This window comes from Harpegnathos saltator, unplaced genomic scaffold, assembly GCF_003227715.2.
Source record: "Harpegnathos saltator strain DR-91 unplaced genomic scaffold, Hsal_v8.6 scaffold132, whole genome shotgun sequence".
Taxonomy (NCBI): domain Eukaryota; kingdom Metazoa; phylum Arthropoda; class Insecta; order Hymenoptera; family Formicidae; genus Harpegnathos; species Harpegnathos saltator.
The window spans coordinates 814,998-834,794 of record NW_020229909.1 but is presented as its reverse complement, the minus strand read 5'-3'; the positions used below and the strand labels follow the sequence as shown (position 1 = coordinate 834,794).

The 19,797-nt window shown below is 42.1% G+C and overlaps 2 protein-coding genes across 8 annotated transcripts in view; one reads left to right on the top strand and one right to left on the bottom strand.

Moving 5' to 3' along the window:
• The first annotated feature begins 8,789 nt into the window (after positions 1-8,789).
• Positions 8,790-12,887, top strand: CSN7 (COP9 signalosome subunit 7). Of its 3 annotated transcripts, none has more exons than XM_011150567.3 (4): positions 8,790-8,950; positions 9,286-9,941; positions 10,037-10,211; positions 11,400-11,823. In XM_011150567.3, exons 2-4 carry the CDS (start codon positions 9,294-9,296, stop codon positions 11,417-11,419), a joined length of 843 nt encoding a protein of 280 aa, XP_011148869.1. In that variant the 5' UTR covers positions 8,790-8,950; positions 9,286-9,293; the 3' UTR covers positions 11,420-11,823. The 3 variants fall into 3 exon arrangements, with proteins under 3 accessions (XP_011148869.1, XP_011148868.1, XP_011148867.1); XM_011150566.3 differs by lacking the exon at positions 11,400-11,823 and adding an exon at positions 10,467-10,939; XM_011150565.3 differs by lacking the exon at positions 11,400-11,823 and adding an exon at positions 12,431-12,887 and having other exon boundaries at positions 8,791-8,950.
• A 1,546-nt stretch (positions 12,888-14,433) lies between these two features.
• The window catches only part of Glurb (metabotropic glutamate receptor B), a 142,557-nt gene continuing 137,193 nt past the window's right edge, over positions 14,434-19,797 (bottom strand). For 4 of the 5 annotated variants that reach the window (XM_025307932.1, XM_025307931.1, XM_025307933.1 and 1 more), the window contains exons 12-16: positions 18,987-19,153; positions 18,094-18,470; positions 17,324-17,475; positions 16,330-16,549; positions 14,442-16,178 (exon numbers count right to left, since the gene is read on the bottom strand). In XM_025307932.1, coding sequence (XP_025163717.1) covers positions 15,874-16,178; positions 16,330-16,549; positions 17,324-17,475; positions 18,094-18,470; positions 18,987-19,153 — 1,221 coding nt within the window. In that variant the 3' untranslated portion in view covers positions 14,442-15,873. Of the gene's footprint in view, positions 16,179-16,329; positions 16,550-17,323; positions 17,476-18,093; positions 18,471-18,986; positions 19,154-19,797 lie in introns of all 5 variants that reach the window. The other variant, XM_011150581.3, reaches the window with a different exon arrangement.

Genomic DNA, 19,797 nt, shown 5'->3' with positions numbered 1-19,797 from the left:
CGACGTCAAAAGTGCAGGCGAAAGCCTCCTCGCTCGAGTTCGACACTTTGCATCGATCCCCTTTCGAGCGCGAGCCGAGGCGTCGGCTTCTTCTTGGCCCAATTCGCCAGCGAGCCAGCCACCGAGCCATGCCGCCGCTCGGGGAAACAGGTATCGCCGATGCTCTCTCATGCTCGACGTCGCACGGAGGAACTATTGGTGATGTGACATGGTTTTCTCTCTCTCTCTCTCTCTCTCTCTCTCTCTCTCTCTCTCTCTCTCTCTCTCTCCTTCTCTCTCTCTCCTTCTCTCTCTCCTTCTCTCTCGCGGATTCTTAAACGCTACGAGTTCGTTGCTTGCTGATGTCTCAACGACATCGCATGACTTTTAATCTTGGTCGTTGGTTATCCCTCTCTCATGCATCCCGATGAGTCAACCGATGCAGCCTAATTCGTCTGGTTCCGGTAGGTTACCTGAAGAGAGAAATGATCTTTTTGAAAAAAAAGACGATTATTGCGAACGTCGCATCTGGTTCGGGCAGACATTGGCCTTTGCTGAGATTTTTGCTCAAACGACACGCGCGGGTCATTAAAATGATTCGATCTCGCTTCTCATCTCAAAATATTTCTCGATGTAAGAGAAATTTCCCGTTGACGGAATTAAGCTCGATTTGTCTCTCTCTCTCTCTCTCTCTCTCTCTCTCTCTCTCTCTCCGAGCAGCCGATCCGATTGCGAATTAAAATCAAACTAGACGCCGCAGAGATCGAAGTGACAAAACTGGCGGAACGGAAAGCCTCTTGCCGACGCGGCGCCGGAGGAATCCAATATTCTCTCTGAGCACGGAAACATACAAAATGGCACTGCAGTAACGCCGCTCTACTCGACTGACGCTTATTAAAAAAGTATTTATTTAGAAATATCTCCGTGGTGAAAGGTGAAAGCGCCGGCGGTGAAATGCATTGTAAAGGTGCCCCGTGAGAGAGGGTTGGAGTCGTGACGGTCGTTCGCGAAAGGGTGTCGAACGAGGAGGTGGAGGACGCGAGGGAGAAGGGAGAGGAGAGGAGACGAACGCGGGATTTCGGCCCCGCGAGGGGTCGACGAATGGGATGGCGAATGAATACCGAGTATGGATTCGCGAGGAGCCAATAGGGGTGCGTGATGTCCTCCCTCGTTCGAGAGAGAAACGCCAATCGGGTGTTCTCATCGGCGGCATAGCTCTCGGCTAGACGGCCGAAGGGTGGAAGAGGGTGGTTGTGACGGGGGTAGCGCGGCGGTTCGACGGCTCTACCTGGCCGGCTGATAAAGACAGACAGACTCCTGTCTTCCGTGCTAGATCATGCCAGCTTTCGCTAAGACGACGACCCCCGCCGGCAACCACACCTCTGCTACCACCTCAGCCCTCAGCCACCTACCACCGTTCACTCGCACCCCACTTACCAGCGACGCCGCGCGATGCGCCTCGACGCCTTTCTTCCGATTACACCGTTGCCCTTTAAACATCGTGCCTCGCTCCTACCATTCAGGTATCAATGCCTCCCTCGCGTAATTAACTGAAGAGCAGCACGAATTACGCCTCGCCGATAGCTCTGTCTTCATCGCTGTGTAGATCTCGGAGTTTCGAACTGTACCTGAATTCTAAATGGACTCGAGGGCGACGCCGGATGACTGCCTTAGCACCTTTTCAGGGTTTGGTGCGATACGTGCACCGTGTTATCTGGCTGCGTAACAACGTCTGTATTCCGCGTCTAAGTGGCTTTGGTCGTTTGGCGCTCTTAATCCCAACTCTCAAGACGCATGTTGTCGCTTCGACGTGTAACATGGGAATGATATCGTGGTTTATCTTTTCGTTTTTATCCTTTTGTATGTAACACCTGATAGAAATGTGTATTTATCATCAACTGCGCAGATCCGTCTTAGCCTCGTCGCGCGCCCGCGCGCGACAGCTGATCGACAAATTTCAAACTAGAGAGAATTTGATTCGAGTCTGAAGTGCGACGACCGCTAAGACTTAATTCGTTGTTTGCCGTGCAACGAGTTTAGCGTTGGCGCACGTGTCACGCCATATGACGAGCGTACGTATCGCAGTGTCGCGCGCAAGTACTTACGCGACACTCGAGAGTTCAAGCTCAAACATTGACGCGAAGTGCGTGTCAATACAATATCTCAGCGATGACGGGCCAACGATCGGCCAAGGAAAAATATCATATATCGATATGACCGTGATAGGGTGATAAAATAAAAAATGGAATAAAGAAGATCAGACTAGTTGTTGTTTACTTTAGATGCAGGGATTCATCCCCTCCCTTATCCCCTTCGAGGCTTTCAAATAATTTTCCAATTATTTTCCCCCACTCGTTTCTCATTATTTCTGTCTCATTATATATTTCTCTCTTCGCGTGAAAATTCTCCACTTATACAACTCACCTGTTTGCCCGTTTATTAACGTTCTCTGTTTTCTAGGTGAACGTAATCGCCCTCTAATTAAATTATCTGGTACTTCCGTCCATATTGCTGTTAGAAAACAAGCCACTGTCCACAATGGGGAATGGAGCTTTTTTCCAACGTCAACACGGACCAACAGCGGGCGACCAAAAATATCGGATCCGATGAAAAATAGACCAGCGCGCGCGCGCGCGCGCGCGCGCTGTCACTCTATCAAATTCATTTTTGGGCGCGTACATTCGCACGCGGGAAAAAAACGGTGTTCCATTGCCGTGCGCCCGCATCTAAAAATAAAGAAGGCAGCTCGGCGCTGTCGCGTAATCTCGTTTCCATCATTTTGCCAAGTGAAACTCCGCACTGGTCCGAGCGATTACGTCTCGCCCCTTCCTCTGCCGCGTCGCTCGCAACCCCCTGGCCCCGCGGTCGCCCGTAAGTTTCTACATCGAGGGGAGTTACCCCGGACAATATATCAGTTTACAATGATAAAAAGCAAACACGGGAAATAACGCGAGGAATTACTGAACCAAACAATATGTCCCCTGTCTCTGGAGAGACGGGGGTGTATTTCAAGCGGCCGCCCCGGCCAGCATCCGACGGAGGGTGCACCAGCGCGCGTTTTCCTCACAATACGTCGCGGCACCGTTTTATTATCGCGCTCGGGCGATATCACGTCGGCGACATTGAAAATTGTCTCATTATCGCGAAACCGAAATCATGTGCAGCCGATACCGACGCTTCATTAAATCGCCATTGATTCCGTCCGATAATCAAAGACATTTTTGCACTTTTTGATTCTCCAAATAAATCGTAAAGAGAATTCGCTTTCAGTATGCTCAACGATCGTTTGCTATTATAACGTGAATTATTCACACACGTTCAAGAGATTTCGGTTGTTATCTATCGAATATATTTTTTAAATTCTTTTTCCATGAGACTGTGTCATCTGAAGGTTTTGTTACTAATCTTTAATCTCACAACGATGATCGTAAAAGTGAGATGAAATTCGTCAAAAACTCTTGATCCGTAAGACCTTCTTAATCGGTGTCCGACAAACTGGCATCTTTTTCTCACTAAGGTTCTCGAGATTCTTCGCCTCCTCACGTACGGCGGTACAGGATACAATCCGAATTTTCAATATCGAATAGCCTTTGAGCAGTCGACAGGTGGAGGCACGAAGAGAGGCTAAAAATTGGTATCCTCTCGCTCGCGGGTGCCTCTTGGCGGATGGTGCTCATGCGAGCACCGACTAGTGAGGTAAACTCGAGTGTCTACGGCATAAAAGCAGAGCGGAGGTGCGGAGTGGTCGGCGACGGGTGTAAGGAAGGGTGCAGGAATAGAGAGACGCCAACCTAGGCAGGGATGTTGGCCCGAGGGGGTGGCTTTTCCCCGGTCCGAGCATTTCGTAGGCGATGTGCTTCCAGCCGGAAGCTCACTTCGCCTCGCACACACGACTTGTGTTCCGTATCCTTCCGCTCCTCTCTTTCCCTCTCTCTCTCTCTCTCTCTCTTTCCTCCTCATCCTCCTCTTCCTCCACCTATCCGTCACTCGCACTCTCTCTCTCTCTCTCTCTCTCTCTCTCTCTCTCTCTCTCTCTCTCTTTTTCTTTCTCTCACACTGTCTTCCGCTATTCGCATCCCAGGTAACGTCTGTCTCCCTCGCTCCCGGTGCCGCGTGCACACAGACCACCGGCAAGAAGTAGACAATTCACAATTAGCAAACACAAACAGAAGTACGAGTGGCTTCAAGTTGCTTGGTACGCGGTGGCAGCGGGCTTAGCCGGAAGCGAACGGTGGGGTAGAGGCTTCTGGGATGCGAAGCGACTAGCTTGGCGGTCCCTGAGCGTCAACCTCCACTACGGAATCCTCTTCTCCTATCCCGGCCCGACGGTGAAGACACGCGTATACACAGGGTAATCCGCAAGTTGATATCTATTTCGCCGATCGTCGGTTGTGTCTGAAGAAAGTTCTCCTTCTAGTGGGACTGAACGACGCGTCAATCAATGATATCAAAGCCTGTAATAAAGAAACGAATCTAGGATGTCACCATGATATGCGAAACTTAATCATTATTTTAACATATAAAAAGGACTTTTTTACGGGCTTTTAACTCCGTCTTTTATTCAGAGAGAGAAAACGGAGAATTCGATTTTAATTCATTCGTAAAGATCGCGTGCCAACTTTATCGCGAAAGATCGAAACACACGAGTCTAAATCAATATCGCTTAATTTCTGCAAGTTTTGCACGTTATCTGATGACCATTGCTCGCATTTCTTCTACTTTTCACCGCGCATTCGACGAATAACGAAGTGATCTAACAAATCACTGTCATCGGACGTGCCTGTCGGTCCCTCTTGCGTGCACACCCGGTATACACGCGCATCAGGCTCTCACCGTTGCGTTGGAACACTTGAAGCTCCGACCAGTTACGGCAACAATAGGCTTTGTCTTCGCGCCGTCGGCGCTCGCAAATTGGTAGAAATCTTGATTAAAGGTGCAATTCCGCTGCTGACTGCGGCAGCAAATATGAATTGCACCCCCCGATGCCGCCGTCCCTTCTTCGTCAAATGAAAATGGAAAAAGCATGTTATGCTGCGCTTCTTAATCGCACAGCTTGCGCAAGATCCGTCGATGATTCTGATTGTATCGTCATTATTAAACGAAGGTAGGCGTTGTTTCCCTTGCAATTCAACATTTTTGCATTTTTCAATATCCAGAATAATCCTTTCTCCAATATGAACGCAATTCTAGCGTATTCGTGTAACGTGATGAAAAAACAAACTAATTTTCACGCCTTAAATTGCTCACCCTGTGTATGAACATTGTCAAACTTTTAATATAAAGCTATTAAAGTGTTTATTGGTAGTGTTATTTCGGCTAAAACCAGAGGATTCTTGTTTGCCGCCGAAAGTGGAAATGAGTTAATAATATTCCTATGCAGACGGCACGTCACAATACACAACCGGGAGAGAACTTGTAACTTGTTCCTACTTATGCGATACATATCGGCCATCGTCAAAAATAATCCCATTCTTGGATTATGCGCCGATTCCGACTTAACTGTGTAGGCGCGGGACGAATTGAATGGGGATCTGGCGAAATATAGCATAGAAATGGAATAACGAGGCTTCGTGTATGACAGATGCGACAAAGAGCCAGTCGCTATAATCCGCCTAAACAGTTTACCGATGCAATGTCCTACAATAGCACTATGACGATATTCATGCAGTCGAACACGTCTTGTTATACCTCGGAAATCACTGACAATTCCCTCCGTTCACAAATCTCTCTATCTGATTGTTCGATTTCAAATAAATTTCTCCCCGTCATTATTCATGTTTAGAACTCATGGAACTTTCATAATATCCGTACGTTATTTCCAAATGCCAAGTATATCGAAGATATCATATACTCGTTAATTAAAATCCAACGACGGAGACAAATAATTAGATGATACATGATTTCCTCATTCTTTTATTATTCTTCAAAGAATTATCTGGTTATTTGTCCGATATTTAATCTCATGACATACAGTTCATTCCAAACAGTTTACTCATTCAGACGCAATTAGCAAACTGTAGATGTTATCTCTTAAATATTACAAATATTCAATCTCATCTATTCGGGAATACGTAAAGTGCGCACCCGTGTATTTTTTCGTTGGAAGTTGGGCGATCTCTGACTTCACACGATTGCAATCTCGGATTCGCGTAACACAGCGGAGCCCGAAGGCTTCGACGCGTTTATGCTCATCCCGTGCAGAGCACACATCACAAAACCGAGTCAATTTACATAACGATAATTGAGACGTACATGAAAGGCCCTTACAATCTCGGCAATACCATATATAAACGAACCTTTGAACCTGGGAAAGCATATCGACTTTGCGTATGTCGTTGCACACATACGTTCACGATTAAAACAATTTCAGGATATTATTGAATATAAAAAAAAAATCATCGAGAATTAAATTACCAAGAATAAAAAAAATTTATAAAATTTTTCGGAGATATTCAACTTTTGCAACTATTTGTCGAAACTTCTAACAAATCGATAACGTCAAAGTGATAACGTTCATAAAATATTGCCCTGCGATTTGGTCAGAAAGAATTTATAAAAATAGAACAAAATTTTGGTGCTCTGAAGTGAAATATCTTTTCGAAACTGAGAGTCATATAATTAAAACTGTCATTCAATTTTTTGCCAGAAAAATATATGATATTTGATTTGATACTACCGGATTTTCCTGAATTGATACTTTTAGGAAAAATAAGTTGCGAAAGGAAAATGTAAAAATTTTCATATTAATTTCTTTTTATAATTTTTGATAAAATACTTGATTGTAAAATAATAACTTTTCCATATAATAATAACTTTTCCATATAAGGGAACATTTACAAGTGATACATATTTATCATTGATAGGCTATTTAGTTGTATCTCAACATGTTCCTTGGTAACACAACTTACAAAGTCATCTTCAGTCGAGCTAATACCAATCAGAAATTCTAAGCAGTCGACTGTTTATCAATTGAAAATATATCTTTATCATGTGGGTTTTAATTAATTGCTTCTACCGACGAGGTGTAAAGGCAAAGGGGCCTCGAGGGGTCCGACGATAATTCACGAGTCATGACAATACCGACAAGAACATTTCTATCTTTGCTTATTTCGCGGGTCTCCAAAAGAGGTCCAGTGAAAATAACGGGTTTAAAGTTGATTAAACCCATTACTTTTATCAACTCACTTTAGTTTCGCATACGAAACTAATAAAACGATCCGTATGAACGCTCTATTGACTGTTTCATCAGAGAGAAGAATGAGAGCGGCCACCGGCCGTATTTCGGGGTCACGACGGCCATGACGGCCACGACGGCCACGACGGCGACCGAGCCAATTATATTAACTGTAAGTATGAAAATCTGTATATGTCTATGCTGATCTATATATTATATTAAATTATAATATATTATATTAAATTGTAAATTGTTATTTAACGCTTTGTCTCATATTTTAAAATTAACTTATTATTATAGCCTAAAACACTGCAAAATATTATTCAAGCAGCTGTCGTGGCTGCAGTAGGAAGAGGAAGAGGGAGAGGGAGAGGAAGAGGCAGAGGAAGAGGAAGAGGCAGAAGCAGCGGCGAAAACAGAGGAAGAGGCAGAGATGGTAGAAGGGGAAGAGGCAGAGGTGAATGAAGAGGAAGAGGCAGAGGTGAAAGAAGGGAAGGAGGCAGATACGATACATTTGGTATCAACATTTTTCTACATTAACACACACACACATATGTATAAATATTAAAAAATATATATATATTGTAAAAAAGAAAATTCCACAAATTTTATATTTATTCATTGTCAATTTCCGAAGTTTCCAAATCATTTCCTTTCTTAATTACGCGAAACGCAGTATGTGAAAGATGAAAGATAAGATCGCCGCTACCTAGCCTCGTGTTTACTGCCGCGCGCCGCTCACTAGTGAGACAAAGACGGAACGATTATCTGTCGTCTGTCTTTTTCTAACCTACTATCCATTGCATGGAAGTAGTACTGACACGAACCTAGGCGCATTTTACTTTTATCACCGCGAAAGTGCGCCTAGCGGACGTAGTTTAGGCGCATTTTGGTCAGATGGCGTATCTAAAATGCGCCTAGCCGTACCCCCGAAATACGGCCGGTGGCCGCTCTCATTCTTCTCTCTGGAGAGAGGTCACGGGCCGCTTTTAGCCGAGCCCAGTGTGAGGCGCCCTCTGCACAACCGTGCACATCAACTACGATGCCAATGTCCACGACACTTTTCTGATTTCCCTCACCAGAGAGATATCATTCTCTCCGTCTCGCTCTCGTGTTCGCTCAGCTACGCGAGCGAGAATATCTTTCCCTCTTTCTCGCTCTCGTTCTCGCTCAGCGACGCGAGCGAGGCTAAAGCCCAAAACACAGTGCTAGGCGATAGCGATAGCGTTAGGCAATAACGACAGCGATAGCATATCGATAGAAACAGAAAATTCCGACACTAGGGTTCCTTCCTTACCCGGCACAGGTACCTGCCCCGCGGCCTCATTAGCTTTGCTACCAGCTACCTACCTACCTAGGTAAGTAAGGGCGAACACGAGAGCGAGAAGGAGGGAATGATATCTATTTGTCGCTCGGCGCGTCGACGATTGCCGAACGCGTGATCCATACGAATAGACTGAGCCGGGCTATGCGTACGTGCGTGGTGGGGGAAATCAGAAAAGGGTCGTGGACATTGGCATCGTAGTTGATGTGCACGGTTGTACAGAGGGCGCCTCACGCTGGGCTCGGCTAAAAGCGGCCCGTGACCTCTCTTCTTCTTCCATCTGGTTTCATCGACTAGGAAGATGTAAATGAAAGATAATTTTATCGGTACTATTTATCGATACCTATCGTCACATTACAAACTATCGATAACTATCGATTAAGTAAAATATCGAGAATTCACCACCTTTATTCAGAAGTTAGTGCCAAAAGAAAGTAATCTGTGCTCTCAGTTTTGATATTTGTTAGAAAAAAGTAAGTTGGGTCATATTATTGCTACACGTTCAGTTAGAAATATATCGATATTTCGTATTTTATATTGTTTAATCGTAACTAATGTGTTAGTGACAGATTCAAGTTTCTTTGAAACAAGTATTTTGTATCTGTTTCCTAACCTGTCTAAAAAGAATCGTACAAACGTTTTGTTTATCAAGTTCATTTACGATTAATACAAGTATATTCCTTTTTGAAATCATAAATTTTAACTATATATATTTTCTTTATTATTACAAATCCTACGTCTCCATATGTATTTTACATGGTATTTTAATTCACGTATAACCTATTTGTTCTTAAATATTGTTTATCAGGAGTCATCATGACTGGTGGAAACTCTACTGAGAAATCAGCCAATAATCCATTGGAGCAGTTTGTATTACTCGCAAAAACTGCAAAAGGTGCCGCTGCTCTGGAACTTATAAAGCAGGCTGTTGAAACACCTGGTGTTCACGTCTTTGGTGAATTACTGGATATGCCAAATATCAAAGAACTGGAGAATGGACCTTATGTCCAATATTGGAATACGCTGAATCTATTTGCATATGGCACTTATAAGGATTATTTAGAAAATAAAGATAAAGTGTTAGAATTAACTCCTACGCAAAAGAAAAAGCTTCAGCATCTTACAATTGTTACTCTTGCTACAAGATCTAAATGCATACCTTACTCAGTACTGTTGGAAGAACTAGACATAAAGAATGTCAGAGATTTAGAAGATCTGATTATTGAAGCAATATATGCTGACATAATCCATGGAAAATTAGATCAAAAGAACTCTCAATTAGAAGTGGATTATGCTGGTTTAGGACGGGACGTCCGACCAGGTGATGCTGGTATAGTGGCTAAAACATTGGCTGCTTGGGGTGAAGCTTGCGACACAGTTTTGGCATGCATTGAACAGCAAGTGACCAGAGCCAATATCGAGAAACAAAAGGCTACTTACCATAAGGAGAGAATACAAAGAGACGTGAGTTATCCTTTTATCTTTTTGTTATATATATATACTACCAAAAAATTAGCACATCATATAGTGAATATTGATTCCTTTCGATCATTTTCCAGATTACGAATATCAAGAAATCTCTCGCGACTCAAACCGGAGGTGGAGGCATTCAAGAGGCTGATGTAGCTGGAGGTAGTTCCGGTGCAGGGGGAAGCGAATCGGGTAGGGAAGCCATGCCGGTACTGTCGGACCCAAAGAAGAAGTTACAGAAGGTCAAAGGTATCAAAGTCAGTGGTAAGTTTTGGAAGACATAAATTCAATAGTCTCTTGACGTGCAATATACATACATTTTCCGAACGGACGTTGTTGTCCATAGTGTTGTTCGTACCATCCGTTCGTTGCGTCGAATCTTACGCTTCGGACTTTATAAGTCGTGATTAAATAGCGATCGCTATAGCCGGGTTAAAACGTACGATGAAAATATTATCGAACGTTTTTGCGTTATTCTTCTCCTTTTTTTAATATTATTATATATTCTAAATTCTCTAGAGGTGGATCTTGTAAATATATAAGCGATGTAATGAGTGTACGATAAGGTAGTTTCCAGTTTCCAGTAAAAGATTGGTGTAATATGTGACATTAGATAGAAAGAGAGAAAGAGAGAGATCATTAAATAAAGTTGAAATATACATACGTATATATCAATTAGCCGTTACGTTATGTAAGGAGGAAGAATGAATGATGAATGAAAAGGGTAATATTGAAACGAATTTATTACTTTTATGCAAAAATATATAATTCACGTCGAATCAAAGATTCTCTGTATGTCTGAAATATCGAGTTTTTGTAGAATTTAAGAGCAAAATAGAGAAACGATCTTTTTTATAGAACATGCCCTGTGCGTATAGTATCGGACTCCATAACGTCATATTTGTACGGGAGTTCGATTTTGTTTTCAACATTTACGGACTAACTGTTACAATAATAATGAATAAACTCAAAAGTACTCTTTTATCAAACTACTTTTACCGTTTGTAAGAGTGACTTATTTACACACGTCGGTATAAGGAGGTTTTTAGACAAGCTGAGATGTTCTCGTGTACGAATTTCGATTTTGATAGCGGCAATATTTAGCGGAGGATGTAGGAGGAGCGGTAGCTTTCGTACTTTTATTGCGACCGTTTCGAATGTCACCTTTGGTATTTGCTGCACAAACAATTTGGGTATCGTTGCTTGCACAAAATTTAGCATCCATTTGTGAGAGAAAAAGAAAAATTGACGGATTATTTATGTCATTGAAACAAAATAATATGGTTGTTACGTGCGAGGGTAGCGTGTACATGATGATTGTCCTTACATCGAGCATTTGAAAGCAATGAATCTTTTTCCTTGTGACAAAGATAATTTTGTAGGTAAGCAAATATCCTTGTAATATACCTGTTTATTTCATTAGACCAAAGATATCATGTTTTGTGTTTGTAGGGCATGAAGAAATTAATTAGGATTTGACGATTCTCTAGATGAATACGTGACGAATTTCATAGATAATGCACATGTATTGCATATTTTTATCAATGCGCACGTGCCTACCCGTTGCCGGTTGTCACTTAAAAACGGCAGCATGCCCATTGTGACGAGTTGGTCGATGCTTACGTGTATTTCCGACGGTATTACCGTTCCTACTGTTTGCGTTCGGAGTTTATATCTCGTTTCGTAAGGACCTGCAGTCGCTAACTATTTACTGACGAGAGACAAAGTGTAACTAGTCGGAGAGATTGTTTTTGAAGGAACTTGTACATTTAGGAAACTGTAAAGGTATGCCACTGATGTAGCTTAGCCAAGAAGACTGTCAGTCGTCCATTAAGGCGTTGTAATTGCTATTCGAATAAAAAGATAATATATTTTAGCGAGGCTTTTTCTATTTTTCCGCACCCTTGATGCCTCTCTTTCCTTCACGTTTACATTATAAGTTACTAAAAAGAAAGAAAAAGAACTGACACCGGGTTAAGTTTTAAGAGTCGCGCGAGCTGTAGGCGTGTATCCTCAACGTCGTAGGGCGACATAGAGAGAGCTATCCGTTACTTTCGTATAGGAAATCTAGCAAAAGATGTTTATTACATTATCTAACATTGTGTTAATTATATTACTGTGCCGAAATTTTCCGCACCTATTATTCGCCTATATATATATATATATATATATATATATCTCAGACTGTTTGCTGATTCGTATCACGCGAATGCGTGTATTCTCTTCGTTAGGACTCGAACGTGTTCGATGTACGAACTTTCTTAAAGACACCTTTCTGACCTATCTTTCATTCTACGCTTAAATAAATTTATTGACGAATCGTACGGACAGAGGCATATCCTGTAAGTGATGTTGATTACGCAAGCGGACTCCACCTTACGAGTTACAATCGTAGGATCTCGGTGTTTTATTCCCCTTTCAATCGCGTAGGTTTATGGCTTGAAATGCAAATCGTAAATCATACGCCTAATCGGGATTTTCAGGATCTGCTACTAATCCGCTAGTGGTCGATGGGACAAGTTGGGAATAGCCGAGAACGAATTAAGTGAACCTTGTGGCATATCACCGAGTCGTATGGATTGTCTCTCTGTCTCTCTGTGTGTCTCTCTCTCTCTGCGATTCTGACGGGACGCATCGTGTCTACTGTAATTTTTTGTAGCTTTCAAAAATTAAACAGCATCTTTGAATTGTCATATATTTATTGTAAGTCGCACCACGCGTGCGCGTTAAGGAAAATAAAAAGATACCAAGCACAAATTGTCTGTCCTTTTCTCCGCTACAAATATCCACTCCCGCCCCCTTGGAATTTTGCGACAAAAATAATAAATAGGACAAGAATAGTAATCACATCGTCGTGTCGATTTTATTCTGTAACTTTCACTTTAACAGATATAACGTGCTACTGCTAAACTTTTTCATTTCTCTCTCTCTCTCTCTCTCTCTCTCTCTCTTTCTCTCTTTCTCTCCCCTTTCTCCCTTTCTCTCTCTCTCTCTCTCTCTCTCTCTCTCTCTCTCTCTCTCTCTCTCTCTCTCTCTCTCTCTCTCTCTCTCTCTCTCTCTCTCTCTCTCTCTCTCTCTCTCTCTCTCTCTCTCTCTCTCTCTCTCTCTCTCTCTTTCCCTAACCTAATTCGTAATGTATTTAAAATATTTTTATAGATCGCATGACACTTATATTAAATTATACATATATATATGTATATATATATATATTATTTTTGACATTGTCTTTGCATTGCATTTTCGGAATTTATACGCCATATCATAATTAATCACGTACACGGATCTCTTAATTCGCATAAATGTTAAATAATTAAATTGGTTCCATACAAGCTAAAACGATAAATCTCGCATTCATACGCGATATTATATATTTATGTACAATTATCTATTTATAATTCATTTGTATATGTACATGCATATGCGAAATATCTATCTAAAAGTAGTGGAATGTACATTTTTCCTTGCGTTGCTTCAGAGACTGATTTTTAGATTTTTATAAATTTCTTGGATATTAATACTCGTCTAAGTACATACTCACGTACATAAATTTATACATCGAAAGGTTTCTTTCGATGCGATGATACGCAAGTACTACCGTTTATTCGGTAATTTTTTAGCTTAATCTTATCGTACCGCTGTACAAACAAAGGTTTTAAGTTATTCGTGTAATGTACACAATCAGATATGAATAAATGCCGAACTGTGGATATTGGGCTCATTTATATCCAAAGTTTGGCGTATAGAAAACCAACATGGAACAAAATAATAGATGTATATTCTGAATGTTTACTCTTTGTGCATGAGATTTAATTTAACGTGCTTTAATATTAACACAGATTTAATATTAACCAACATCTCATCGTTGAGGCTTACGCTATAATATGTTTAACCAATTTTTATCAATGAACAACACAATAGGAATAACGCTTCTGTAAAAATGAATTCGCGCGTTACGATACTACGCAATTTTTTAATGTTACTTCTACGAGGGGCAATTCCTATAGTCTGCAGAAATTGTCTCTAAGTAATGGAGAGTGAGGGTATTTTATTCTAAAATGTATGTGCTTGTATTTCGTTTAAATATCAAACAACACATGAAGTGTGTTTTCGTTGGTTAGCCTGTCCATTTCTCTAAAAGTTTACATATTTACAAATCGATATTTACATCAATCGAATGCAACGTTGCGCTTAATGGTAATTTCTCTTAGAAAACTTGCAGGTTTTAATAAATGAAAGTAGCTTTAGGTTTGTCTCTTTCAAGCAACGACTTTTACTTCTTGAGACGAGACAATTTTTTCATTCATCTAATTATATTTACATATTTATGTTTTATAACCGTTTGTGTCTTATTCAGCATCTTTATCGGAAGATAATTCCAGTGTCAGGATATATGCAAAATATATATATGGAGGTAATATATATATGGAGAAATTTTCCCATAACTAATTACGAGATAATATATTATACTGTTTGAAATTAAGAAAGAGCGAGCGAGATGTTTAATTTTATGAGAAAGTATACACAGTAAAGTATAGGATATATTGAGTCAATTGAAAAGTTCGGTTCGACTTTTTAATCAATTTTTATTTTATTACGTTCAATAGAAACAAATTATTTATCAACTAATCGCTATCGTTTGTAATGTTTCATCAACATTCTGGCAGCATTTATATACTTCTATCGTAGAAGGCGACTAATTTATCATCGAGTCGAAAGTCGTACTGAACTTCTGACCTGACTCAAAATTTATTAAATTCTATATCACATTTTTCATACACGTAAAAACATATCAGAACGTTTAATATTTACGAATTACGTCGTAGATATTTTTAAAACATGAATTGATATTTCTCACTAAGAGACGCGCGTTCAAGTTATAGTCTGATAAAATGCCTAATGTCAACCGTCAGTTTTCATTAATATTACACATTATGCGTATGAGCAAAGTTAAGTAAGACGAATTTCGTTCTCGTTAGAGTCAGAATTGCAAATATTTTTAATCTATATAATCAATATTCAACTACGTATCTATTCAAGGACAGGTTCATTCGAGGAATACAAGATAGCGAAATATATTACTTATAAATCATACGAGTCGCCTCTTCATCATGCACACCATCTTGTACGACCAACGATAAAATTTGCAGTGTCTACTGAATCGTCATAGATACCTCTAAAATTTGAGAGAATTAACGTCTCTTTCCGTAGTCTCTCCACATTTTCAAGCTTGTCTAACCAAATGCACCACGTCAAACGTTTCATTCGCTAAAATTACGTACGCAAACGAAGTCGATATAATAAATTTCATTCTCTTTCGAATCGTAACTGTAAAGATCCAAAGTTCACTTTGATAACTGAAAAGTGATACCTCGGGTCTTTAGTTCGGACCTTTGGTTCAGTAAACTCCACTTATTTTCGACTTGTTGGAAACTTTTCCTCCGCTTGAGATCTAAAAGACTGAAGATTACAGAAAAAAATTGAATCGCCTTCGGAGCAAAGTGAATCTTTGAAACAATTTTACGTTTCTCCTGAAAACTTGTGACTCCGCGGGTACGACGAAGCGTCATTTCTTATCGATGAGCTCTCTCGTTTGTCCTTAACCTGCAATTGTAGCTTTAATTTAACAATATACAATACATATTTAATTCGCAGTTCGCATCGTAGTATCGAATTGTTTGGCGTGCTCGAGTGTTACTTCATCGTCGAATCCTGCCGATTAACGGCGAACAATTCCTGAAAATAACCGACGGAGACTTTGTTCTTTGTTAATCATGTCGAAAAACGCGTTGGCGTGTATAGTTTCAGTTGATAATATGTACAGTACGCGATGGAATTCTAATCAGACGATAACGGGTTTCTTCGAGATCGGCTTTAAACTAATGCGATTCGCTAATACGGGCGATTCTATGGGCGTTTCCGCCTTGCGCTATAAGGATACGTTGCTCTGCGAAAGCGGCCCGTTGCCTATTCTCGCGTTGCTATTGAGTCGTTTTGTCGTTGTCGTGCTATTCTTTGGTTCCTTGTTGTCGGCGGACGCGACCACGCTTGCCGATTCTTTATTGCCCGCCGCGATGGAGGTTGTCGTCGTCATCGTCGTTGTCGTCGACGACGTCGTCGACGTCGTCGAGGTCATCGCCAATTCTTTCTCGTTGTTGGTCGTCTGGGTCGATCGCGAGGCGCAAATCGCCGGCGGCTTTCCGTTTTTCCGCTCCTTCACTTCCATTTCGTAGTCTGCGAAAGGAAAACACCGCGCATTGTTTTGAAGTACCGCGAGCGCGAGCGCGAGCACTCGGACAATCGAGGGGAAAACGTAACAATATCGTGTGTTTCTCCGATTCCCATCAATTCGCAGCGCGAAATTACGTAGCGAGATCGTACTTACATTCGCTCTGTGTGGAGCAATCTATGGTGGACGTGATATGTTTCTTGATGGCTTTATTCTGGTCGCAAGTCGCGGCTGTTAGCACCGTCGTCGCTGCGACCGGGCCCATCATGCTCGACGGATTCGTGGCGGTTATCGCCGAACTTTTCGTCAAGTTGGGCCTGCCCGCCTTTATGTTCGGCCGTACGTTTCTCTCGGGTCGGATCAAAATAATGTACAGCTAAGCGTGCAAACAATACGCGCCTTGTAGAATCGCTATTGTGTATAAATTGTATAGAGCCAAGTTTGGGGATCACTTTGCTTAACGACGCGACGCGACTCGCGGCGCTCGACACCACGATGTGTGAGTCGCACAAACAATTAAACAATTAATTAAGGAGAAATATACACTTGAACGAGTTAGAAATGGGCCGCGTAGCAGCTACTAGCGTCACGATAACGGCATGTTCGTATCGGATTGAGAAAGTTATTCAAAGAAATTATTAATTAAAGAGAGAGAGAGAGAGAGAGGGAGAGAAAATTATCAATCGAAAGCTATCAACAAGATAGACACTTTCGAGAGGATGAATATATTTGATTGGACTAACTAACAGACCTTTTTATTTTAAACTAAAAAGAGGAAAAGAAAGAATTAGTACGCTAACACCTCCTATTTTTAGCCAGTTCAAATTTGTGGCCCCCTCCCCCTTTTAATTAAATTCCGATCTTTTCACCGGAGAGGAACGTTTCACGCCGAATGTCAGGTTCGAAAAGTTCCTCTCGTTGGATTTAGGGAAATACTCGCTAATACATGTAACCGCATACGTCCCGATGTCGCAATACATCGCGGACGCGCGAATTTCTAACTTCAAACCAATTTTGCAGTCCAATCAATGGCAAACGAAGCGGATTCGAGACTATGATTAAACGTTCGCGGTGATCTCGAGCGCTCGATTACGTGCAGTCGGAGCGCAAGCATTTTCAAGCGGTTCAAAGTGATCAAACGGGACGTCACCTTTGGGCTGAAGAGGCAAACCACCATTACGGACGCGGAAAGACTGATTGTTACCGACATGGAAGTAATTCTCAGCGCAACGTTGGTTCCGGTGCCGAAGTACAAGGGCACGAACGCAAGCCATATGACGCACGTCGTGTACATGGCGAAACCTGCATGCAGAGAGACGTTCTTTCTTAATGAATGCATGCTTCCCTCGCGGCGTCCTGCCAAACAGTTATCATTAATACGAGGAAGCGGATTAACAAGGAGAAGCGTCTTGCCGAGTGTCGATATCACTTTCGTCTTGAATCTCTCATGCAAAACGACCGATCTCTCTCACCGGAAATTATAATTATACTCAATTATATCCTCATATTGTTCCGACAAGAAAGTAACAACATACGTGTGAGATTATTGAGATTATAGAGCTTTAATGGAGCTTTCCGTTAAGCTAACGGTCCACAGCAATAGTTGTTGCACAATATCATTTGCCAGGTTATAATTCTCTCACTACACTGATTATAAAAAGGAAAAAAGGAACAAAAGATTCTCAGGCCATCCTTTCGTCGCAAGTTGCGCGTTGCAATTTCAAGACGGCGTACTGTCCAGTCGGCATTTTTCCCCGCTCTTTCGCAGCGAGGATACTCGTTACATTTTTCGCAACAACGCGTCAAAATTTTGCATCGATATCGATCTCTCATGTTGATATTCTCCTCGAGCCACGCGAAAAAAAAAAAAAAACTAACGTGACGGCAACGGAGGTCCGCGACGGAACGGTGAATACTCACCGATGTGCTTGCTCTCGTTGAAGGCTTCCGGAATTTTCCTCGTGAGGACGGCGTAGACGGTGCACACAGCTATCAATATTATAGGATACGCAAACGCGATCATGTAGCTGGCGTCGATATAGCTGTTGCAGACCAGCAAATTGTCCTCCATCGTGGGATAGTGATGCATCGCTCTGGCGGGATCGATCAGTATCCAGACTACGTTAATTAAGATTTGCACGGATACCAATCCGAAGCAGATAATGAGCTGCGACCGCGGCGAAATGAACGAAGGTCTCTTGGCGCTTTGTCTCCCGTCATTGAAGATCCTCGCGATTCGATTGGTCTTCGTTAACAAAGCGGCGTACACCACGGTGAAGCAGAGTCCTGCGGCGACTCTGTCGGTGGAATTAAAGAAGTTACATCTCCGGTTCTTGACCGGAGTACCGTTAACATTCGGAGACGATGCCTCCCCGCTGCCGCGTAATTGCTATTTCTCCATCTCCGTTTCATACTCAAGGATACGATCTCTTTTTCTCCCCTATTGCATCGCATTTCCCTTTAAATTCTCCGGTAGATTACGCGCTCTGGTCCGATGCCGCTCAAAGAAGAACACCTTTTACTCTCCCATTCATGCTGAGACATTAGGACGAGCAAGAGGCACAAAAAGCGAAAAGCATTAGAGGCCCCCATAGGATCGCACTCGAAATTAGTTAGAAACCGTTACTTTGTTCACGGTCGGACGACACTGATCGCACGCGAGGGGATATAATTTATCATGTAGCTGTAATGCGGGGCTTGCAAGGAGCGAAAGATTAATACTGTCGTCGGGATCTGGGAAGTTTGTAGAACATATCCGGAAAGATTCGTAGTTTTTTTTTCTTTTTTTTTTTTTTTTCCTTTCTTCTTTTTACCTTTGAATGCTGCAGACAGCGTCCGTGGGTCTGAGTACTAGGGTGAACGTGACGAGGTAACAGAGTAGTATTCCCACGAGAAGGACGTAAGATAGTTCGCGTCCGGATGCACGTACGACCGGTGTGTCGTTGTGTCTGAGGAAAACGCCGCAGACAAATAACGTCACCTGTATTCACGCATTAAAAATATACGAGCTTTGTCAATCTTGCGTCATATAATACGGTCAAGGTGGTTATTAAAGTAACAGACGATGTTATAGCGAGATTATCGCTACGTTACGATCAGTTCAAGCAAACGATGGGCGATTTGTTACAGTCAGATACGGGTAGTTACAGTCTCGGATACTATTCTTCTTACGTCACCACTCCTTCTTTACCACCCAAGAAGAATTGCCAAGATATATTTTTGGGGCTATCGCTTAAATCAGGCTCGAGCTTGAAAAATCCTTCGGGTCTTGGTACATTCGTGCAGAGGTCATATCCTAACCGCGCATGCAACTTTAAATGTGGCCAACTCGCTCCAAGCTCTGTATATATCTTGGACAATTCGCACGTAATGTTATTTCAGTTTAGGAATCAGAATTTAGTGCTAAATGTGCGGTCAGAATACGGACCAAGGTCGGATGTATCCCCCTTGGGGTTTCCACGATTTCGATGCTCGTCGCATTTTACTGGTTAGTGTTTTGTCACGGCAGCCACACACACACACACACACACACAGAGAGAGAGAGAGAGAGAGAGAGAGAGAGAGAGAGAGAGAGAGAGAGAGAGAGAAAAGCCAGTCTCTCTCTCTCTCTCTCTCTCTCTCTGT

Bases quoted from the DNA above. Each gene is read 5' to 3' on its own strand.
- CSN7 (XM_011150565.3), top strand. From the start codon at position 9,294: ATGACTGGTGGAAACTCTACTGAGAAATCAGCCAATAATCCATTGGAG. The intron at 9,942-10,036 runs GTGAGTTATCCT...ATCATTTTCCAG, and splicing joins AGGAGAGAATACAAAGAGAC to ATTACGAATATCAAGAAATC. The intron at 10,212-12,430 runs GTAAGTTTTGGA...CGGGATTTTCAG, and splicing joins CAAAGGTATCAAAGTCAGTG to GATCTGCTACTAATCCGCTA.